Here is a 24,857-nt window from a genome sequence, read left to right on the forward strand (position 1 = left end):
CTAGCCGTTCGGCCAGCTTCTCGATTCGGTTAACCTATCACTTAACACTTGGTTATTCCCGTTACTTGGTGATGTTTTAGAGATATTTTGACTACGAGTTGAACCACAAAACTGAAGTCCCCTCTTAGCCTACTGACTCGAGCAGGAATCACCCAAACTCGGTCAGAGACGGTTTGGAACCCAAGTTTAACGTTTAACCCGGAATCGGTATATCTCTCGGTAGAACCCGAATCTTGAACCATGTGTTTGTTTAGGATGGTTTATAAATCGGTTCAAGTCTCGTTTTCACCTTTTTGAGTGTAAAAGAGTTGAAAGATAGATGAAAACCCATCTTCCAATCCCTTTTCCACCGTGAAATGTTAAGATCTTTGGAAGATTTTAGGTTATTTATGTGGAAATCGGTTAGATCTAGCTTGTTCATGGTTGAATGAAGTCAAGAACATGAAGTTCTTGATGAACACCAAGAACACCATGATGACATCACTCAAGAACACCTAGATCTTGGTGATTTCATGGATGAAATTCAGATTTTGAAAGATAGAAAGATGGAGAATCGATTAATGAACAAAAACGTACAAAGATTAGAGTGAAATACTTACCGGTTTGAGAGAAATCTGAGATTTAGTGAGAAGAAGAGGCTGGTCGGTCAGAGCTTTTCCAAAAGTGGAAAGCTTGACAAGGACAGCCCTATTTATAGGCTTCCAAAAGAGGAAAGGGTCAGCTGATCGAACAGCATCCCTGATCGAGCAGCTGTCCGATCGAACAGCCTGTTCGATCGGCTAGCCTGTTCGATCAGGTTGCCCTGTTCGATCGGCTAGCCTGTTCGATCAGGTGGCCCTGTTCGAACGGCTTGCCTAGTTTTGAGTGTTTCGCGACGATTTTTGATATTTCGAGTTCGATGAACGATGATTTGAGAATGATAGAATTCCTAATCAAATTACTTTTAGTCCTAACTACTATATCTAACATACAAGCATCCTTACACCACGGTTTGGATTCGATTTCGATTGAGTTTGATTCACCTTCGATTCTTGATTGATTTGATTGATTCACCACACACTTTAACATAAAAGTAAACATGCACAAGTAACATATATGGCACACACACACGTATAAAAAGTACTAAAATCCCCACACTTGAGTCCGATGATTGATTTGGTTAGCTTGATTATTGATTGACTAGCTTTATTGCGTTGTTACTTCCTACCATTCACAGTCGGTCGTTGATTCACAGTCGATTATCGTCCGATTAGTTTGATTATACAACACTTACTCCAAATAATACGAAAATCAAAATGAAACTAAAATGAAATTAATCTTTATTAATCTTTAATTCCAATAACAGTCAACACTTGACTTTGACTTTGACTTTTGGAAAACACGGGGTGTTACATCAAAACCCACCATTTTCAACCATTTCTTCACTTTCTATCTCAATAATCACTACATTATAGTGCGATTTTCGTCACCAATCAATGATTCAAACACCCAATCAACGTGTTCTTCAACTTTTTTTTGAAGAAAACCCAGTTTAATTTCATTCAAAATCTCGTTTTTTCCCGTGATTCTGAAGATAATCACTCGAAACGTTCGATTCGATCGCTGATAAGTGTTTCTATCATTAAAAATTCGTCAATCGTTGAAGAAATCGGCCTCGATCCATGTAAGAAATCCTTTAATTTCATTTTTACGATCTGGGTTTTTTATTTAGTCATTGCGTTTTACGATCTTGGCGGGGGTCCGGGGGCAGCGCCCCTAGTAGCAGGGTCCAAGGGGCGGCAGCCCCTGGCGGGGTCCAAGGGGCAGAGCCCCTGGCTGGGGTCGAGCTGCTCTCTGGTTCAGACAATTCACAGACAGTTTTATGTGTCCATTGCGTTTTAGAAATAAGAGAGTTTTATGTGTTTTCTGGCCATTGCGTTTAAAAAAAAACACATTTTAAGTGTTTTTAGTCATTGCGTTTTAGGTAAAACACATTTTTTAAGTGTTTTTAGTCATTGCGTTTTAGGTAAAACACATTTTTAGGTGTTTTCAGTCCATTGCGTTTTAGAGAAAACACTTTCTTTTGTTTTTTTAGGCCATTGCGTTTTAGAAATGAGACATTTTTAAGGGTTTTCTGGCCATTGCGTTGTATAAATAAGACATTTGTTTGTGTTTTTTGTGCATTGCGTTTTAGGTAAAACACATTTTTATGTGTTTTCAGTCCATTGCGTTTTAGAAAACAGACATTTAAGTGTTTTCTGGCTATTGCGTTTTAGAAATAAGACATTTGTTTGTGTTTTTGGTGCATTAAGTTTTAGGTAAAACACATTTTTATGTGTTTTCAGTCCATTGCGTTTTAGAAAGTACACTTTCTTTTGTGTTTTTAGGCTATTTCGTTTTAGATATAAGACATTTCTTTGTGTTTTCTGGCCATTGCGTTTTACAAATAAGACATTTCTTTGTGTTTTTGGTGAATCGCGTTTTAGAAAAAATGTCATTTTTTTAGGTTTTTTTTTTCCATTGTGTTTTACGCAACTGGTTTTTACCATTGCGTTTTACGCAACTGGGTTTTCGAAATTTTTTTTCGAAAATATAGCAAAAGTATACTCGTTTTAAAGATAAAAAAACGCTCGTTTTTTTGGTGCAATTTTTATAAAAAAATAATGTCGTATGAAAGAGTTATTAACGTTTAAAAAATGGGGGGGGGGGAATTGGAGGAGAGAGAAACTATTGGTGTAACGCCCAGCGTCCCTAAACCTTAGGCTCTTGTCAAGATTAGTTCCTGAAGTCTAGACTATTGTTAGTTTTGGTCCTTGTTGTTATGTGATAATGATACTTTGACAAATTTTGGTATGAATCTTATTGATACTTGATGCTATGATACTTGATTCTTTACTCTGGATGCTTGACTCTTGATACCTAATCTAGATACTTGACTCTCGATGCTTAATCTAGATACTTGATTCTTAATATTATGAAAACTAGATTCTTTATGATTGATTCTTGACAAGTGATACTTGGACTCTTGATTCTTGACACTTGAGAAACTATGATTCTTGACTTTTGAAACTTATTTTGGTGCCTGACTCCTTAGACTCGTGAAACTTGATTCTTGGTTGAACGAGAGACCGGAGTATTGTCACCGGCGGAATTTATGAAACTTGGAAACTTTTGGTTTGTAATGTAATCTAAATACTTTACCTAAACTATATGCAACGCAACGCTTAATCTAACTTGCAAAACGAATCAGAGACGGGAACGCGGAAAGATTGGTTTGGCCAGAGTGGCAATCCGATCCGATTGCCACCCGACCGGATTGTCACCCTATCGGATGACCATCAGATCGGATGGCCGCCCGATCGGACAACCACCCTATCCCCCTCACTTGGATCCCAGAGCGAGTGGCAACCCGATCGGATGAGCCATCTGTCTTCTCACACACCCATGTCACCCGACCGAGTGGCAATCTGATCGGATCGCCATCCGATCGGACCGCCATTCGATCCAGTGACTGGTTTAACACCTTACGCAACCTCGTTATTCTGCCCGACTCTTATCCTATTGTAATCTAATCAGGCTAATTCTAAAAAGAGCTCCCTTTGATCCAATAACAGTTGTGACTGTTAAGCAATCACTGTGAGTATACTCGATCCCCTTTTTCTTTAAACTTTTGGGGTGCAACATGTATTCTATGAAACTTAAACTTGAATCTTTGAAACTTAAACTCTATCCTATGTGTACGTGAAACTTGTGATTCTTGATTCTTGATTCTTTGTGCTATGTGACGTTTAATCCAGAGTGTGTAGTTCCGCCCTAACGATAGTAGCACTATAGGAGATGCACCTCTCCGATTATTATCGGGGGGTATTGTTAGGAGGATTCTAGTTTACCTCATTGATTCTTTGGTAAACAATTAAAGCATCGGGATATTTGGGCTATCACTGTGTGGACTGCGACACTAGCACGGCTGAAACTATTTTATTGCTTACACTGTGGATATGAGTTGTTTTAAACTATTATTCTATTATCAAACTTTTATACTCGCCAATACTTTTGTATTGATATTTTAATACATGTTGAAGGCTGATAGGATGCTTTGGAAATGCATGGAATCCAGCTAGGAGATGCTTAGAAACGTCACCTAGTTAACTTAGAATCTTTTGAACAATTTGAAAAATTTTCGTTATGGTGTGTATTTGATATTCGTGTTGGTTGTGTACGCTATTAGACAATGTTATGATGAATTTGATCTAATTTCTATTGAAACAAATAGTGTTATGGAATCTCATGAGCAATCTGAACGCTTAGTGCTCGCACCCTGATGTTTCCGCCATCGGTTGGGGTGTGACAGATTGGTATCAGAGCCATAACTATAGGAGATTAGGATAAGTAGGAATACTTGCCCTAGTCTATAGTTCTAGGGATCTTGATTCTTATTTGATGTTTAAAACTTATGCATTCTACCGTATATGCTTCCTAGCAGCACAATTTCCTATTAAACTTACATGCCTTTCCTAAGGCTGACACAATGTACACTTTATACTTTGAAAACGCTGTTAATCAGTATTTGTATTTTGCACGAGATTTGCCCTCAGGATAGGAGTAACATCCGAACCTTGAAGGGAAATCTCCATATTATTCTCGTAGGTCTTATCTGCGGATAAGTACCAACACTATTTAGGGTACGATGTTGTCAAGATAGAGGTGAAACCCAGACCTTGATAACTAGTCCCACTCCTTGATAATTTTATGTCTCGCCAAAGTCTCGTGACGTCCGATCAATTGAGTACGTGAAATTACCAAAAGGACGAATATCGTAGGCCTAACATCGATGACGTATTTGTCTAAGTAAGTCAAGACACGCTACCTCAATTAGAAAGAGGTTCGAATCACCTTGGTTAGTCGCCGTTCCTCTACCCGGAACAATCCTATGTTTTATAAACCTATCTTGCTTTTATGTTATCGCGATTTCTAAAATGTGGTTTTATTTATGTGGTTTTAAACTCGATTTTTCGTCCATTCTGATATACTTTTACACGAATCACACGTTGCCCGCAATCTAAAACGTTAATCCTAATCTCAGATCGAACTAAATTTATGAAGCTTTATTCTATGTGTAATCTAGGCGGTAATCTTGATTGACTATTATGCTATGATGAGTTGTTGTGGGTATGAAACACTAAGATGACATAGAAGTACAAGACAGAAGTGGCATGTCCTAAGCATGGTGGATACGCCGCTGGTACTTCCTATATATAATGCTTCCGACATGTTACCAACTTTCGTACCAAGTGCCATACGAGGTTAGTGTTTGTAGACCAGTGTGGATAGCCTATGTAATCTATGGAAACTTTGCTCGTGGAATCTATGGGGAATATATGTTGACTCTAAAACTATGCATGTAATATAGGAGGAAGCTACGTGTAAGCTATGTGTAATCTAGCATGATCTATGATATTCTATGGTGTTAATCTACTGAGTGAATCTATGTTAATCTATGTTAATCTATTGAGCAATCTTTGCGGATCTATTGAGCTACTCTATGAGCTAATCTATGTCGATCTTTTGGGTAAACTATGTGAACCTATTTGAGAAATCTATGTGAAACTATTTTAGCAATCTATAATGATGATGATGATGATGAGTAAATTGTTACGTTTGGCGATTGCGACACGTAACATGACACCTAGTACGAGGCAAGGTGATGTGTCCAAAGCGTGGTGGATACGCCGCTGGTACTTCCTATATATAAGCGTTTTGGCATGTTGACCAAACTTCGTACAACGTGCCATGTGAAGGTCGTGAGTGTTGTGATGATTCAATCTAGATTCTTTAATCTATTAGTGTGTGTAGTCTATATTGTGAGATCTCATGAATCTAGACTCATACAATCCTGTTGTTGGATCTTTAGGATGTCTTCTCGAAAGCTATCCGTCACTCTCAGGAAATCCAGGGAGAAGTCTCAGAAAAAGATGATGTCATTCATGGCTGACCAGATTGCTCGAGTCGTGCCAAAGATCGTCTCTGAGCTCCTGGGATCAAACACTCCTCCATCCTCTGTGGACTCTAAAGTAGAGAAGCCGACATCTACCAAGTTCAACTACAAACACTTCATCTCCTGCAACCCCAAACTGTTTACGGGCAGTGATGGGGTGACAGCTATGCTTGAGTGGTTTAACAGCATAGAGGTCACTTTCATTAACAGTGAATGCCCTGAACATTTGAAAACCAGGAGTGCTACTGGAGTGTTTCAAGGAAGGGCTTTGGAATGGTGGTCTAATGAAAGGAATATCCGTACAAATGAATTAGCCTATGCTCTTTCGTGGGCTGAGGTACGAGAACTGATGATGCTTGAGTTCTGTCCTCCCCATGAACAATTGAAGCTTGAAGAAGAGTTCTGGCACCTGAAGCAAGTTGGTGATGACAACCTGGCGTATACTACCCGGTTTAAGCAGCTAAGTTTTATCGTTCCTCACTTGGGTTCGACTCCCAAGTGGATGATAACCAAGTATATCAATGGTCTACCTCCGGCGATGCGTGATTCCATCAAGGCAGCTTAGCTAGAAACTATTGAGGAAGTCTATCGTTTGGCAGCAAGTTTGAACAACAACCGTGTGCGTGATAAGCAGTTTGCTACCCCTGCACCTTCCAAGTCTGCTAACCAAGTTACCCAACAGCCTAGTGGCAGCAAGAACAAGAAAAGGAAGTCTCAGGGTTCGGGATGTAATGCTATTAACCCTGCTGCTAAACCTGCTCCTACCCCTGCTACAGTTAACCCTACTGCTCCTAAAGCAAAGAAACAGTACACGGGTCCTCACCCGAAGTGTACCACCTGCAACTTTCATCATCCGACAAACTCTGCATGTCGTCTGTGCACCAACTGCAACCGCTATGGTCACACGACCTCGTATTGCCGTCAAGCTAACCCTGCTCCAATCCAGAAAGTCCCAGTCCAAGCAGCTGAAGCAGCTCTTCCAGCTCCTCCGCAGAATCCAGGACCAGCCAATGCCGTTCGTGCATGCTTTCAGTGTAGGGATACTACTCATCCCCACAATCGTTGCCCCTAGCTGAACCAAGATCAACAGGCCGTCGCTCGTGGACGAGCGTAAAATCTCAATGCTAACCAGGCTCGCAACAACAACGGCGTGGTGAATGGTATGTTCCTTGTTAATAATCTCCATGTTTCGATTCTATTTGATACTGGTGCCGATAAGAGTTTTGTGTCCGTAGAATTTGAGTCTTTGATAAATTGTACACGCTCTAAGTTACATGAGTCGTTCTCTGTTGAGCTCGCCAATGGTAAGTCGATTCTTGTGAATTCTATCATGCGTGATTGTTCCTTGATTCTTAACGATCACGTATTCTCTGTTGATCTTATACCCATGCAGTTGGGCTGTTTTGATATTATCATCGGCATGGATTGGTTACGTAAGAATCATGCCGAAATTGTGTGTCACGAGAAGCTTGTTCGTCTACCTCTTCCGTCTGGTGATCTTCTACATTTTATGGGGACCGACCTTCGAAAGGACTAAGGCTGATGTCATGCACACAAGCGAGCAGAAGTTTACGTAAACAGAACCCTGAATTCTTGGCCCACGTGGTGGAACAAAAGGGCAAGGGGAAGAACATAAACGATGTTCCAGTTGTGTGTGATTTCCCTGATGTCTTTCCTGAGGATCTACTCGGTCTTCCTCCTCCCAGATCCGTTGATTTTCGTATTGATCTCATACCTGGTGCGACTCCTGTCGCCAGGGCTCCTTACCGTCTTGCACCTTCCGAGATGCAAGAATTGTCCATCCAGTTACAAGAATTACTCGATAAGGGCTTTATTCGTCCAAGTACCTCTCCGTGGGGTGCTCCCGTATTATTTGTCAAGAAGAAGGATGGTTCGTTTCGTATGTGTATCGACTATCGTGAACTTAATAAGCTGACCGTGAAGAATCGTTATCCATTACCTCGCATTGATGATTTGTTTGACCAACTACAAGGCGTGTCGTGTTTCTCGAAGATTGACCTACGTTCTGGATATCATCAACTACGTGTCCTCGAAGATGATATTCCTAAAACAGCGTTTTGTACTCGATATGGACACTACGAGTTCGTAGTCATGCCTTTTGGCTTGACCAACGCACCTGCAGTGTTTATGGACTTTATGAACCGTGTTTGTAAACCCTATTTGGATCGTTTTGTTATAGTCTTTATCGATGATATTCTTATTTATTCTAAGTCTAAAGCTGATCATGCTCGCCATCTACGTCTTATGATTGAATTTCTACGTGGTGAATGTCTGTATGCTAAGTTTTCGAAGTGTGAGTTTTTGATAGATGAAGTGCAGTTTCTTGGTCATATTGTCAGTAGTCGGGGTATTCATGTTGACCTTTCGAAAATCGAGGCAGTGAAGAATTTGTGTACGCCTAAATCCATGTCTGAGATTCGTTCTTTTCTAGGATTGGCAGGTTATTACCGCCGATTCATCGCGGATTTCTCAAAAATCGTTGTTCCTCTTACTAACCTAACCCAAAAGGAGAAACCTTTTGTTTGGGGTCCCGAAGAAGAAGAGTCCTTTCAGACTCTTAAGAATCTTTTGTGTAATGCTCCTGTTTTGACTCTTCCTGACGGCAACGGCGATTTCGTGGTATATTGTGATGCCTCAAACCATGGATTGGGCTGTGTGCTCATGCAGCGGGACAAGGTCATTGCTTATGCCTCTCGTCAACTCAAAGTGCATGAGAAAAACTATACTACTCATGATCTGGAGCTTGGTGCGGTTGTTTTTGCGTTAAAGATCTGGCGACACTGCCTATATGGTACTAAGTGTGTGGTCTTCACCGACCATAGGAGCCTTCAACACATCTTTGACCAGAAAGAGCTGAACATGCGACAGAGGCGTTGGGTAGAATTGCTTAACGACTACGACTGCGAAATCCGCTATCATCCTGGTAAGGCGAACGTAGTGACCGACGCTCTTAGTCGTAAGACACATGTTAAGTCTATTCGTATATCTAGTGACCTAATTGCTTGTATTCGTGAAGCTCAGTATTCGTCTGCTAATGAAGGAAGTCTATCTGTTGAAGTTCTTGGCGCTAACGTTAATCAACTCGAAACAAAATCTGATGGTCTTCAGTACTATCTTAATCGCATCTGGGTTCCAGATCGCGATAACCTCCGTGAGCTCATCATGAATGAGGCTCACAAATCTCGTTACTCTATCCATCCAGGCACCGATAAAATGTACCAGGATCTGCGTATGACTTATTGGTGGCCTGGCATGAAAAAGGACATTGTTGTGTATGTTTCTAAATGCCTCACCTGTTTGAAGGTAAAGGCTGAACATCAGCGTCCTTCTGGACTTTTAGAGCAACCTAAAATCCCCGTGTAGAAGTGGGATAGTCTTGCTATGGACTTTATTACTAAGTTACCCCGAACGCCTGCCGGTCATGACAGTATTTGAGTGATCATTGACCGTTTAACTAAATCAGCCCACTTTCTTCCTATTCGTGAAGATTATAAAGTGGAGAAGCTTGCTACAATCTATAGTGACGAGATTATAAGCCACCATGGCGTACCTTTAGATATAATCTCTAACCGTTATGGTCTTTTTACTTCACATCTTTGGCAAACATTCCAGTTCGCTATGGGTTCGCTCTTGAATTTTAGCACGACCTTTCATCCTCAGACGGATGGACAGACCGAGCGTACTATTCAAACCCTAGAGGACATGCTCCGTTCTTGTGTTATCGACTTTGGTGGTAACTGGGATGTACATTTACCATTGATAGAATTCTCGTATAACAATAGCTATCATTCCAGTATTCAGATGGCTCCTTTCGAAGCTTTGTATGGACGAAAATGCCGATCTCCTCTCAGCTGGCATGAGGTTGGGGAAAAACAGTTCACTGGCCCTGAGATTATTCAAGAGACAACGAATAAGATTCTTCAAATCCGTGATAACTTGATCAAGGCTAGGAGCAGGCAAAAGAGCTATGCTGATAAAAGGCGCAAGCCTCTGGAATTTGCTGTTGGTGATCGAGTTCTACTCAAGGTATCTCCCTGGAAGGGAGTAGTTCGCTTTGGTAAAAAGGGAAAGCTCGCTCCTCACTATGTGGGTCCTTTCGTGATACTTGAGAGGATTGGCAAGGTGGCGTACAAACTCGATTTGCCACAGGAACTAAACAACGTGCACCCAGTGTTCCACGTATCTAACCTACGGAAATGCTTAGCCAACGAGGAACTGCAAGTTCCTCTGGAAGACTTGCAAATAAATGAAGCTGTTCAGTTTGTGGAGAAACCGGTCGAGATCATGGATCAAGCCGCCAAGCGTCTAAGGCGCAGCAAAATTCCCATAGTTAAGGTTCGATGGGAAGGAAAGCGTGGTGCCGAATTCACTTGGGAGTTGAAAAGTGATATGAAGGCCAAGTACCCTCATCTCTTCGAGTAGTCTTCATCTAAGATTTCGGGGACGAAATCTCCTAAAGGAGGGGAGACTGTAACGCCCAGCGTCCCTAAACCTTAGGCTCTTGTCAAGATTAGTCCCTGAAGTCTAGACTATTGTTAGTTTTGGTCCTTGATGTTATGTGATGATGATACTTTGACAAATTTTGGTATGAATCTTATTGATACTTGATGCTATGATACTTGATTCTTTACTCTGGATGCTTGACTCTTGATACTTAATCTAGATACTTGACTCTCGATGCTTAATCTAGATACTTAATTCTTAATATTATGAAAACTAGATTCTTTATGATTAATTCTTGATATGTGATACTTGGACTCTTGATTCTTGACACTTGAGAAACTATGATTCTTGACTTTTGAAACTTATTTTGGTGCCTGACTCCTTAGACTCGTGAAACTTGATTCTTGGTTGAACGAGTGACTTGAGTCTTGTCACTGGCGGAATCTATGAAACTTGGAAACTTTTGGTTTGTAATGTAATTTAAATACTTTACCTAAACTATACGCAATGCAACGCTTAATCTAACTCGCAAAACGAATCAGAGACGGGAACGTGGAAAGATTGGTTTGGCCAGAGTGGCAATCCGATCGGATTGCCACCCGACCGGATTGTCACCCTATCGGATGACCACCCAATCAGATGGCCATCCGATCGGACTGCCACCCGACTCGTGCGCACATTCCCTCCACTCACTCTCTCACACTATAAATAGCAACTGTCACATCAGTCCTTCACTGATGTGACAGCTCCGCTCGACCAAGACACGCGCACACGTCTTTTCTCCATTTTCTTGCTGATTTCGGTACGTTTTGCACTAGATCCTTGTACTTTCTTGATCTACACATCATTCTCTACGTGATTCTCACTTGAAATCACACTTTTCACCGTGAAATCCCTCGGATCTGAGTTCTTGAGGGTGATGTCATCATGAGGGTTTGTACAAACTGCCATGTGATGTCATTCTGAGCAATATCTAGCTCAAATCTATGGTATTTCATGCGTTTTCACACATAATCCAAGCTAAATCTAAACTTTTTCATAAGAAACTTGAGTTATCTTATCCTATTCTTCAAACTTCTACTTTATTCGGTGGAAACCGGGTCTAAACTAACTGTAGATCTGATGAATAGTCTAGAGTTGGTGGATTAGAGTTTTCACTGAAAAAGACGAGCAAAGCACGAATTCCGACATAAACCCGTCAGAGACATACGACTGATCGGACAGGGGTGGTTCCCACCCGATTAGAACGGCTGTGTGCTGAAAGGTTTACCGTTGTCTCAATACGTGTCGTACCGTCACCGTTAAACTAGAAACTTGGGAATTTTTACAAAATGTTAAACAGGAACAAGGGTCGCCCCAACAAGCGGCAACCCGATCGGACAGCCGCCCTATCAGGTGATACTTGCCCTTGGTCTTGAAACCTGAAACTTGTCAATAGCTTAGAAACTTGGAAAACATTGGGAAACTTAATCAAGTGGCAACCCGATCGGACAGCCGCCCGATCGAGGTGCCACCCGGTTGAGATGACCAAATTATTTCACGCCTGAATCGAGTGGCAACCCGATCGGACAGCCGATCGAGCAGCCACCCTATCCCCCTCACTTGGATCCCAGAGCGAGTGGCAACCCGATCGGATGGGCATCCGATCGGGCAGCCATCTGTCTTCTCACACACCCATGTCACCCGACCGAGTGGCAATCCGATCGGATCGCCATCCGATCGGACCGCCATTCGATCCAGTGACTGGTTTAACACCTTGCGCAACCTCGTTATTCTGCCCGACTCTTATCCTATTGTAATCTAATCAGGCTAATTCTAAAAAGAGCTCCCTTTGATCCAATAACAGTTGTGACTGTTAAGCAATCACTGTGAGTATACTCGATCCCCTTTTTCTTTAAACTTTTGGGGTGCAACATGTATTCTATGAAACTTAAACTTGAATCTTTGAAACTTAAACTCTATCCTATGTGTACGTGAAACTTGTGATTCTTGATTCTTGATTCTTTGTGCTATGTGACGTTTAATCCAGAGTGTGTAGTTCCGCCCTAACAATAGTAGCGCTATAGGAGATGCACCTCTCCCATTATTCTCGGGGGGTATTGTTAGGAGGATTCTAGTTTACCTCATTGATTCTTTGGTAAACAATTAAAGAATCGGGATATTTGGGCTATCACTGCGTGGACTACGACACTAGCACGGCTGAAACTATTTTGTTGCTTACACTGTGGATATGAGTTGTTTTAAACTATTATTCTATTATCAAACTTGTATACTCGCCAATACTTTTGTATTGATATTTTAATACATGTTGCAGGCTGATAGGATGCTTTGGAAATGCATGGAATCCAGCTAGGAGATGCTTAGAAACGTCACCTAGTTAACTTAGAATCTTTTGAACAATTTGAAAAATTTTCGTTATGGTGTGTATTTGATATTCATGTTGGTTGTGTACGCTATTAGACAATGTTATGATGAATTTGATCTAATTTCTATTGAAACAAATAGTGTTATGGAATCTCATGAGCAATCTGAACGCTTAGTGCTCGCACCCCGATGTTTCCGCCATCGATTGGGGTGTGACAATTGGCTTGGATTGACTAGAATGCCCCTAAACAAACTCACGCGCCTCTTTTTTTTCCTTCATTTTCACTCATTTAATCTTAGCCCTTGATTAAATAAATGGATGATCAAGATTACTTCCTAGGCTTCCTACCCAAATAAACTTCCTATTATATCCTAACCCATTATATCTATATCTATCTATCAATTAATGTGTGACACGTGTTATTCACAAAATGCTTCTATTTTTTATTAAAATATTAATTAAATAAATAATAAATTATATAACTATTAATTTGTAACATAGGTAGGCTTAATGTGATTGTACTTTATGCTTGAATGGTGTTTTGTACAATTTAGACAAAAAGTATAACTATTAATTTGTAACATAAGTAGGCTTAATGTGATTGTACTTCATGCTTTAATGGTGTTTTGTACACTTTAGACAAAAATGCAAAGTGAAAACATTATAAATTTATATATACGTCGAAACGTAGAACAACTTGAATTTATACCAAAACGTAAATAAAAATATGCACATAAAAATGGTTTCTTTAAACGACAACGTATTATATTTGACCTGACTCGTCTATAAATAAAGTTTACGTCGGAATGTAGAACAAATCATATTTATACCTACCCGTACATAAAATATGCACGTAAAAAATAGGTGCATATTTATACCTACCCGTATATAACTATTAATTTGTAACATAGGTAGGCTTAATGTGATTGTACTTCATGATTGAATGGTGTTTTGTACAATTTAGACAAAAATATGCACGTACATAAAATATGCACGTAAAAAATAATTTTTAAGTAAAGGAAGTATAGGGGTAAACCGAAACAAAATATTAGTAAAAAAATTAATAGGTTAAAAACGTTCGTAAAACCGTGTCAAGTTTTACGCTCCCGCCGCAACGCGGGGGTACTTATACTAGTTAGTATTAAATCTTAGTTTACTTTGAATTTGGAACAAAATGCTTTAGTATCACGAAAACCAAACTTTGTATTAATATATTATCGTTTTTTATGATATAACTTTTTTTTATTATCACGAAAACCAAACTTTGTATTAATATATTATCATTAGTTTTTTTATGATATAATTCTTTTATTATTTGGTATATAAAATTAGGTTTATCCAACCCGTGTAATACATAGGGTTTTAAAAATAACTTTTTTTCTTATTTACTATACAAACATCTATTTTTTTTATTTTCCGTCTCTTTTTTTCTACATATCTTCTATTAAGTAAATAAATAATAAATTAGGATTAAATCTGATCTTACTTTGAATTTAGAACAGAATGCTTCTGTTTTTTCTATTAAAATATTATCTTTAAATTTAAAATTTTAATTTATGATATTTTTAGATAAAACAAATTACGTATCACGAAAACCAAACTTTGTATTAATATATTATCGTTAGTTTTTTTATGATATAACTTTTTTATTATTTGGTATGCAAAATTGGGTTTATTCAACCTGTGTGAGACACAGGGTTTTAAAAAATAACTTTTTTTTATTTGCTATACAAAATTACATTTATTTAACCTATGTATTACACAAGGTTTTTAAAGATATAATTTATTTTATTATTTGGTATATAAATTAGATGTGTTTGGAGGTCCCTAGAGGAGAATCTAGAACAACCTTATCCTTGTTACCGTACACACCCGCAAGTGCGGAATCCAAACGAGTGTACAAACCAAGCAAAAGAACACAAAAATACAAGACAAAGATTCAAAGTTAAGGCTCACTTGTATAAATTTTAGCAGAGTTTCAATACAATGTTTGAACAAGAAAACCTCACAAAAACTCTGTGATGTGTTCTCTCTTATCTTCTGTGTTATTGTCACACCCTGCTAGTAGCGGAACCATATTGTGTGTGACGTAAGAAAGGTAATCATTGCATCCAAATGTGTAAACATATAAACTAACAACGATGCCATAGATATATTGATTTCAACAAAAGATTACAAGTTTTCCAACATAGTTTCAAGTTCGCCAGCGTTCACAACGTTAAGCATGACATAGTTTAAGTTATGTTACACAACACAAAAGTTTGTTTTTAACATAAACATAGTGAGATTTTGTCCCCTATATACTCATACGAAGATGAGATATAAAAGACAAACCCTCCAAAAGCGGCTACCGTTGTCATTGACTTTCCCGTTTCCCGTAGTGTATCACCGGCTCAAGACTTGTTTCCTGAAATACATGTAGTTTTAAAAAGTCAACAAAAGTTGAGCTAGTTCATGCAATTATTGTTATCATATGAAATCTTTGTATTCTTGTAATGAAATCATGGTATGTTATTAGCATTCATGGAGTTTAAGGATATATCAGTGGGTAGTGAGCCCCCTGACATTATGTACCATAAGTACGTAACCAAACCGAGACAACTTTGACATTTCTGGGATCACAAAAGCACTCCTATGGCACCAACCAGGAGTGGAGCGTGTCTCAAGCTCTATAGATCTACACCTTTTGCACCTTGGCCACTAAGTGATTAATGGTTACTATGTCATCATCCTACTTACGTACATTAATCGTGTTATCATCTAAACCCATAGCTAACATACCCGTAGTTTTAACATGTATTTCCCTCGATTGTTTTAAAAACAAAACATTGAAATCATTGAAAGGAGGGACATGAACTCACTAGTTTATGTTCCGTGCAATCATACTATAAAAGTGAGCGTCCGTGTGAGTAACCTACATGTGTACTAACTTTATTAGACACTAAGTCTTTCGGACCTCCTACAAGTTGTTCATCTTGAATTCTTATTGTGTTTTCACTTGCCATTTTGAACAACTTTGTATTTTACAATGTTGGTAGTTTGATCGTTCGATTGTTATATGTATTCATTCCATAAGTGTATACATATATTTTATATGTATTGAATTTTGTGTGAACGGGCTTCGCCCTTCACATGTCCTTGTGCTTCGCACGTGTGTCATTGGGCCTAAACCCTGTCTCTGGGCTTAACCTACGTTTCTATGTCATTGGGCCTAACCCACGTTTCTATGTCATTGGGCTTAACTCACGTTTCAATGTCATTGGGCTTAACCCACGTTTCTATGTCATTGGGCTTAACCCACGTTTCTATGTCATTGGGCTTAACCCACGTTTCTATTATTTATTGTTAATTATGACAAATTATATTAAACAACTTATTAATCAAACAAAAAAATTAAAATAGTATTAACCTAATTTAAAAAATAATAAAAAATCCATTTTGAGTTAGAAAGATTTTTTTAACAATAGATAAACCCGTGTAATACACAGGGTTTTTAAAGATATAACATTTTTTATTATTTGCTATATAAAATTAAATTTATTTAACCCGTATAATACACGAAGTTTTTTTTTAAATATAACTTTTTTTTATTATTTAGCATATAAAATTACATTTCTTCCACCCGTGAATACACATGGTTTTTTTTTAAATATAACTTTTTTATTGTTTGGTATATAAAATTACATTTATTCAACCCGCACAATACATGAGGTTCTTGAAGATATAATTTTTTATTATTTAAGGTATAAAATTATATTTACTCAACAAGTGTAATAAACGAGGTTAATAAAAATATATTGTTTTTTTATTTAGTATATAAAATTACATTTATTAAACTCGTGTAATACACAGGATTCTTACCTAGTATAGTATATACCAATGTTTACAATGAATAATGATGAACGTGCAGTATATATATCAATGCATTCACTTTGGCTGTAAACGGACTAAACTTTCATTGAAGATTCGTTAAGCTAGAGCCTTAGACTGCTGGGTGTGGGGCTTAGGTTTGGGGCTTGGGTTGACATGTGGCAGAGATGGGCTCCAGTAAGCCACCCCAAAAAAAGTAGATTGTGGTGGCGGCGTAGGTTAGGGGCTTGAGTTGACATGTGAAAATTTATTATATTTTTATATTTTGACATTTATAAAATAAAACACTCCACTAATTTAATTTAAATAAAAAAGTTACACAAAATCCTAATAAATTAAAAAAAAAACTTAATAGATCCTAAAAAATTAAAAAAAAACTTAATAAATCCTAATAAAATAAAAAAAACTTCATAATAAATTCTAAAAAAATTACAAAGTATGATAAATATTAAAATGGGGAATCCAACGAAATTTCGGGTTCCCATCGTGCATGTACTCGATTTTGACGATCTCCACTCAATCGTCGTAGCTTAGGTCGCCCACAGGCACACGGTCGAAGTATGCTTTAAACCGATCCAGATGCGGTTTTAGCTCCCGCCACTTATGTTGACACGCGTTCAAGTTGTGACGCGTGTTTCCAACATGTTGTTGGTATTCCTGAAACGCTCGTGTCCAGTAGGTTGTTTGACCACGGCGTAGCGTTCGTTGTGCGTCAACGATTGATATCACTAGCGCTAGCTCCTTCTCCTCGGTCCAGTTAACCATTTTCGGTTTTTGGGTTGGTTTTGGATGAAGATTTGTGTTTGAAGAAATAGGTGTAAAAAATTTGGGGGTTTGGGGTGAGTATTTATAGGTAAAAATTAGTAAAAATTTTAAAAAATTTGATTTACATAGCGGTTACCGCCATGGCCAGCGGCTAGCCCATACGGCTATGGGTAACGGTCATGTTTTGCTAGCCAATCCCAGCCATCCACATCATTTAGCCAACCCGCCTCACGTCAGGGTTCATAGCCACGCCAGAGGGGCAACGCCGCTACCCTGGCTTGCCTAGTATGGCTAAAGCGGCGTTGGTTTAGTTCCCACGCCCGACACCCTTCGGTGTTAGAGGTGAATTTCAGTTTTGAATGTGTATTTTTAAATGTTGGATTAATACTAATTGGCCGTTTTGCTAAAAATAGTAAATGTAAAAAATGAGTGTTGAGGTTGGATTAATAGTAATTGGCCGTTTGCTAAAAATAGTAAATGTAAAAAATGAGTGTTTTTGGGGGCGCTAGCTAGGGTTGGATGAAAGAGAAGACGTTAATTGGGTTGGGAAAGTGAAACAAACTGTAAACCCAACTTATCCATGCTTCCTCTGTTTAGACCAGCATGTTCGCCTCCTCCGTCGTCTTGTTTGATAAAATCATGAGCTGTTGCAGCCTTCAATTACCGGCCCCAACCCTTAGTCACCGGCGTGGAGGAGGAGGAGGAGGATCATCCTTCCAATGCAGCGCTCTTCCACCAACCAATTCGGGTTAGTCTCCTCCATCTCTCACTCATTTCCTTCCTTCCTTCCTTCTGGCAGGCAGGCTGGCATCTTATTATTATTATTTGTATAGGAACCCTGCTGTTTCCTCTCTTCCTTGAAATGGGTATAACCGAGAAAGGAAGCCATGCCCTTTTGGAAAATCACCAAGCTCTAAAGCTCGCCCCTTTTGATTTCGTTCGCACCCAAATCCATGCTCTTCAAAATCTTGGAATCAACGGCCCCCTGCTATCCAGGCTCATTCAGAAGAGGCCCCATGTTTTGGTATCTCCAGAAATCCATTCCTTGCTCTGCTTTCTCTCCCATGATCTCAAAGGTGTCATTCAGGAGCCTCAGCTTGCCCGTCTTCTTACTGCTACAGACCCTAGGTATCTCTCCGGCTTCGAACCAAAGGTTCGCCTGCTGCTGGATGCTGGGATTCCCATAAACAGGCTTTCTCATGTTCTCAACAATCTCAATTTGACAAAGGCCTTGTGTTTGAAGCCCCTCCAAGATATTCAAAAAATGCTGTCTTTCGTCAAAGGCTTTGGTGGTGTTGACTTGATACTTGGTCGCCCTGCCATTCTCAATTGCGATCTGGATTCCCAGCTGGTACCCCGGATTGAGTTCCTGTTGGATTTGAGTGGGGGAGATGAGCTTGCAACAACTACTGTTTTGCTTAAACTGCCTTTCATTTTGGCTTACAGCGTGGACCACTACACTAGTCATGTTGACTTCTTCCGATCATACGCGGGGTTAACGGATGAGGAGATATTTAAAATTATACTTGTGTATCCGAGTCTGTTTAGTGCTAGCCGGACGAGGAAATTGCAGCCTCGGATAGAGTTCCTGAAGCAGTGTGGGTTCAGTTCGAAGGATATCTATAAACTGTTGATCAAAGCGCCTCTTTTTCTTAGCTTGTCGTTTGAAGATAACCTTGCACACAAGCTGGTTCTGCTGCTCAAGATTGGGTATGAACATGGAACAAAGGAGCTGGGTTTGGCAATGGGATGGGTGTGCAGAACGAGTTGCAAGAATATGCAGGAGGTGATTAGCCTGTTGTTGAATTATGGGTTGACTTGTGAAGAAATTCTGGCAATGGGAAAGAAGCATCCGCAGGTACTGCAATACAATCACAAATCAATGAAGCAGAAGCTGGACTACTTGACTCAGGAGATGGGGTATGAAGTTAGAGAGATGTTGGCTTTTCCGGCTTTTCTTGGTTATGGGTTTGATGGAAGGATTAAGTACAGGTTTGAATCCAGTGGCAAAATCTCAGGCGAAGGGATGTCGATTAACAAGCTATTTAGCATGTCCACTGCAAGATTCTCTAAGAAGCAAGAAAAGCAGCTGCCTGCAAGCAGCTGAACCTTTCTTGCTTGTTAATTTTCTTCTTATGCTATGGCAACATGAAAGTAATGATGGTAATGAATCTTGTGTTGTTATTTTTGACTGCTGCATTATATATATATATATAGGGTGAAAATGTACATCAATGCCCCCTTTAAACAAAGGACATAATTAATTCCATTTACATACATTCTGAGAGTAGTTCAGTCGATGCTGTTTCTATTCAATTCAATAGAATAGAATAGAATGTTGGGCAAAGAAATCCAACATTAGCGTCTATCATTTCTTAACAAACTGAAAAGATGAATCATCTGAGTACATTAGTTCTATAATTATTTATATATATATATATTTATTCTCCTCACCAGTTAAGATGCTTGATTCCGGAATGAAATAACCAAAACATAATATATTTTAACTTGTTATACATACATACATATATATGGTTTTATGAATCTGAAAATAGAAGAGATTCCCGCCAAAGCAAATTCCACATAGCTAAAAGAAAGACGATTAGAGTCCCTGGTGAAAAATGAAAATCTCATTTCTTAGCTTAGATGGCACCAATCTTCTTGTGAATCAAATACCTATTTTTTTCATTACCACCCTTGGGCATACCACAACTGTCGGTCCGTCTCAAATCCACACAAAATCTCCCCAACACTTTATGTATCTGCAACACACCTCCTCAATTCCTCCATTCAGCTCACACTTATCTCCACAAACCCAAATCAGATCGAGAGTTGGGATTTACTATGACAAGAGATTCAGGTTTATGCGTCCTACGAGGCCCAGCAGCAGATAACTCTCCATTCCTCTCTTGCTCCTCCTCCTTTTTATCAAGGTCATAAGGATACCAATCTTGTCTCCGCTGTTTTAGTTGCCAACGCCCTACCAGTGGCTCCTTTCAATTATGAGTTGGCCCGCCGGAAGATTGGTGTTGAATCTCAAAGGCGGACGGACTGCTTCGGCGGAAGGTGGGTCTCTGGAAAGTATAAATTTAGTGTTAGTTGTGTTGCACTTTTGGTTTTCGGTCCATTGACCTCTGAGCAAGGAACACAATGTGCGACTACCATTTGATAACTATCCAAAACAAGAATACAACAAACTATCCAACATCAACAAACACCATTTCAACCAGTCTAATGTCAAAAGCTATAAAATAAATGAGCTGGCTGGTGTTTTTTACAAGCCAAACTCGAGCTCAACATTTCAGTTGTAACTGTAATCATACCTCAGGTCTTTCTTCTTTGTAACTTGGATCTGCTTTTGACTCATAGGAAGCCCACAGACTTGATGTTTATATCGAGCTTAGAGGGAAACACGCACCCCTGGTTGAAAATCTTATCGTTTCGGGCTTTCCAGCATGATACAAGAATAACCACATGACATGAAGTACCTCTTTAAAGCAAGGAGGAAGTTATGAATCTCCAACAGGTTAGGAAAGTTGTAAAATTTAAGAGGTCTTTTTATTCCCATGTCACCTTCTTTACGATTTTCTCACCTTAAATAAAGTATCAATCAAACTATGAAAAAGGTCATCAGTTTCCAGCTACATGAAATCCTTTATCAAATTGCATTGAAACCTCAAAGGATATCTATTTCTAAAGAAATTCTTGTCTAAGAAAGCGTGCTTTCGAATGTGTGTGGCAAAAAAAAAAAAAAAAAACAAAAGAGAAACAGGAAGTCACAAGGATGTATATACTTACAAAGGTATGCAATTCTAAAAAGAGAAGTGATACATTACCAAGATAAAAATGGCAGATTGCAACAAGCAATACCTTGATTCGAAAGCAGCCTCCTCTATGAAAAAACTGCCATCCTGCTTGGAAGTAAGATTATAAAACAAGGGAGTTACCTGCCCCAACCCACACTAATTATACCTTGCCCAGCAGTTGGTGGATCACTACAGTGGGAAACTGAGTTTGAATTTAGAACAGGTTTATAACTTTAAATATCATCTGCTGAGTGTTTGTAACAAGAAAAAAAAAAAAGAATTCAATTCTTGTATCTTAGTCATCATATCATATATAACAAAAAATTAGTTTAGAAGAAAACAAGTAATTGCTGCTTGATTAGAACAAGTAACAAATACTCCAAAAGTGTGTTGATTATTTCAATATATAGGAAGACAGACGTCTGGGCTATTAATTAATACATGGTCACTCAAGATCTGCAAATACTATTTCTTCCTATCAATCTGAAAGTTTATCACCAGCTCTCTCTCTCTCGGTATATGCTGAAAGGTTGTTTGGTTCTTGGTAATCAAGAAAGAACTAAGGTAGGCGCGTTGGTGAAAAGACAACGGTGAGACGGGCATGATCAGAGAGTGAGTAGTCATCTGGCCACAATCCTTTTTCAGCTTCCCTTGGGTACAGCACTGCATGCTTCACCCTGTACCCTATATCTTCCTCTGTAACTGCTTGGTCCCACCTTGTAGGATTCCATATCTGTTGCTGTTTTGTCAATCCCAAAGTTAGAATACAAACATAATCATATATATACATGGTTTGGTTTGCTAATAAATTAACAAGCAAGTTCAAAGGCAGGGAAGTACTTGGAATTCTGTATAATCAACAATACCATTGCCATCAATATCTGCTTGATCCCAGAGGTCTTTTGTCTCCTCCTTACTCAGGCCATTTGGATGACCAATGAAATTAAGCTGCATCAAAGCCATACACAATGTGATCCACCACATGTATTTGGTTTTGGGATAATTCTATACAATTAATGATGCCTACCTGGCGCAGTGCTTCACAAAAGCCCGAGTAAGTTATACCATCACCGTCATTGTCAGCCTTAAGAAATGCAAAAGCATCTTCTTCAGTGAGTGAGGCCCGCCGCACATGATACTAGAAGAAATACAAAGTATTGGTTAGAGATGAATAACATCATCATCATCATAACATATCTTCCTGGTCAGCAAGCAAGCAAGCAAGCATATATAAATAAATAAATAGAAAGTGGTCGTCTTCAGAAAGATGGGATGGGAGATAACTCACTGCTTAATAACACTGCCAGTCAAACACATCTGACTGAATCCCCCCCACATCTGACTTTCTTTCAAAGCAGCTCAAACACAAGTAATCACCGGTAACATTGAATAATAATAAATATATAAATAAAAAGAAATGCAAGCAAAACAGATTGTGTACCTTAAACAATCCGAAGACTGCATCACTCCAACTAGTTTTGAGTACTTTCCTACACTTGTTTGGATTAAGAAGCCATATGAAATCTACACCGCATATGTTTCCTCGATGATTTCTATGGCTAACCCACTGCATGAAAATTCTTCTGGGTTATGAGATTTCATGGCATGTGAATGAATGAACAAGTGGAAGGAACTGACCTTATGTGCATCAGCATCAGTGTAGTGATGAGCGGTATCATAGGATGATACAAATCCCTGTGACCTAAGGAACTTGTAAATGTGACCTCGCTTGCTACCATTCCAGTCACTGACAACAACAACAACAGATATATTAGTAGTTGGCAATTGGCAATTGGCAGCAGAGAGTAAAAAGAAAAAAGGGAGGGTGTGTGTTAGTGTTAGCCTACCCGCAGAGAATAATGGGGAGAGGAGTAAGATTGTTCTCCTTGTGATAAGCTTCAAGAGATTGCAGGATCTTGTATACCTGACGCAATCTCTCCAAACACATGCTTGAATCGTGTGGGAAGAGCAAGTGAGTGTTAACTATAAGAATTTGTTGAGAAAGACCAATGACTTGAACATGTAAAAGCTGAGCAACACGGTCTCCAAAGTCGTTGAACAGGAAGTTGCGATGGTCTAAGACCCGAAAGTAGTCTTTGTGCACAGCTGTCAACAAGCCTGTCAGTCATGTAGTAATAATCATCATCATCATGTATGTAGCTTAAATTCTCATGAGTGAGGTGAGACAAAAGAAAGAAAGCATACCATCACCGCGATTATTTGTACGGGCAAGCTTGAAATTGATATATCCTGCATCCCCAAGCCTTGTGTCATACATGTTGACAAGTTCTTCGTTTCCAACCCAATACTCCTATTATTAGTTGAAATGATATCTATCAGTAACAGTAAGTAAGAAGAGGAAAAGGAAAGGAAAAAGAATGATTTGGAACCTGAAGGCAGATGATGGAAGAGCTTTCTTCACGCAAGAGCAGATCCAGAATCCGTTGGTTCCGATGAAACCAGTAGGCTCTGATGTCACTTTCTCTGCAAGCATGATCCTCGTGAATAAGGCGTTTATAGATGGGGGCCAGGATGTTGAAGGTTGTGCAGGAAAAGGAATTAGGCTCTGAAACTCTCGACACCCTTCTCTTCGCCATTCTTTCTTTCTTTCTTCTCCTAGGATAGGATTAAAGGTAGGCAGGCTGTCTTCTGTGATTATTATTATTATTGATTGATTTCAAAGGCAGGCAAAGCTACCTCTCTCTCTCTGTCTCTCTGTCTTGTATGTTTATGTTTATGTGAAAAGCCAAATGCGTGTGGGGGCATTTAATTATTATTATTATTATTATTATTATTATTATTATTATTATTATTATTATTATTATTATTATTATTATTATTATTATTATTATTATTATTATTATTATTATTATTATTATTAGAGTAAACTTCCGTTTTGCTCCCCGCCTCTAACTCCATCCAAATTGTTTGTTTTTCCATTTTGCTCCCCGCAGGGAGCAAACTGGCAATAAAACCAAAACATCAGGGAGTAAAATGGCTATTTTTAAAGGTTTGGGGCAAAACCGTTAAAGTGACCAAACCACAGGAAGCAAAACAGAAGTTTACTCTTATTATTATTATTATTATTATTATTATTTTCTTTATGTTATTATCAGACCCATACAATTAAATGTACCCTTTATTTTTTTAGAGTAAACTGCAATTTTTCCCCTGGGGTTTAGGGCAATTGGCATGTCTACCCCCCCCCCCCCCCCTAAGGAAATAATTGCAATTTTACCCCCCACTGTTTGCTGTTATGTCGCAACCTTACCCCCCGGCGTCAAAGTTGTTAACAGATCTGTTAACTCTAAGTTGAAATGACTATATTACCCTTCCATTTTACCCCCCAACATTCCTGTTAAGTCGCACAATTACCCCCCACTGGTAAATTACTAATTTGTCCTTTGTTATTACCCCCTGTACTTTGTGTTAAGACACAACATTACCCCCCTGCAACTTCCAAAACCTTTCCCGCCAAAATCAAAAACCTGTTCTATGATTCTATAATAAAAAATCTGAACCTGTTCTATGATCTGAAACCTAATTCTGATTTTTGAACACGTAATTTGATTTTGATTATATAAACACCTAATTCTGAATCAATTCACTGTGA

The 24,857-nt window shown here is 38.9% G+C and overlaps 2 protein-coding genes across 3 annotated transcripts; one reads left to right on the forward strand and one right to left on the reverse strand.

Moving 5' to 3' along the window:
* Window positions 1–17,940: 17,940 nt before the first annotated feature.
* LOC110869243 (transcription termination factor MTERF8, chloroplastic) lies at window positions 17,941–19,715 on the forward strand. Its single transcript, XM_022118531.2, has 2 exons — window positions 17,941–18,186; window positions 18,272–19,715. Exons 1-2 carry the CDS (start codon window positions 18,042–18,044, stop codon window positions 19,543–19,545), a joined length of 1,419 nt encoding a protein of 472 aa, XP_021974223.1. The 5' UTR covers window positions 17,941–18,041; the 3' UTR covers window positions 19,546–19,715.
* Window positions 19,716–19,921: 206 nt separating this feature from the next.
* On the reverse strand, window positions 19,922–24,000 carry LOC110869244 (uncharacterized calcium-binding protein At1g02270). 2 transcript variants are annotated; one of them, XR_004863083.1, is made up of 9 exons: window positions 23,635–24,000; window positions 23,450–23,555; window positions 23,092–23,362; window positions 22,883–22,991; window positions 22,686–22,811; window positions 22,272–22,382; window positions 22,085–22,192; window positions 20,762–21,983; window positions 19,922–20,512 (listed from the first exon to the last, which is right to left on the reverse strand). XR_004863083.1 is itself a non-coding variant. In XM_022118532.2 (8 exons), exons 1-8 carry the CDS (start codon window positions 23,839–23,841, stop codon window positions 21,804–21,806), a joined length of 1,218 nt encoding a protein of 405 aa, XP_021974224.1. In that variant the 5' UTR covers window positions 23,842–24,000; the 3' UTR covers window positions 19,922–21,803. The 2 variants fall into 2 exon arrangements, 1 of the variants encoding a protein (XP_021974224.1); XM_022118532.2 differs by having other exon boundaries at window positions 19,922–21,983.
* Between the last annotated feature and the right edge of the window lie 857 nt (window positions 24,001–24,857).

The sequence above is a fragment of the Helianthus annuus genome, chromosome 7, assembly GCF_002127325.2.
Source record: "Helianthus annuus cultivar XRQ/B chromosome 7, HanXRQr2.0-SUNRISE, whole genome shotgun sequence".
In the NCBI taxonomy this organism is placed as follows: domain Eukaryota; kingdom Viridiplantae; phylum Streptophyta; class Magnoliopsida; order Asterales; family Asteraceae; genus Helianthus; species Helianthus annuus.

Excerpts from the sequence above, each read along its gene's own strand:
- LOC110869243 (XM_022118531.2), top strand. The coding sequence starts at position 18,042 with ATGTTCGCCTCCTCCGTCGTCTTGTTTGATAAAATCATGAGCTGTTGC. Across the intron at positions 18,187-18,271 it reads TCTTCCACCAACCAATTCGG|GAACCCTGCTGTTTCCTCTC; the intron begins GTTAGTCTCCTC and ends TTATTTGTATAG.
- LOC110869244 (XM_022118532.2), bottom strand. The coding sequence starts at position 23,841 with ATGGCGAAGAGAAGGGTGTCGAGAGTTTCAGAGCCTAATTCCTTTTCC. Across the intron at positions 23,363-23,449 it reads TACAAATAATCGCGGTGATG|GCTTGTTGACAGCTGTGCAC; the intron begins GTATGCTTTCTT and ends CATGACTGACAG. Across the intron at positions 21,984-22,084 it reads TTGATTATACAGAATTCCAA|CAACAGATATGGAATCCTAC; the intron begins GTACTTCCCTGC and ends TTGACAAAACAG.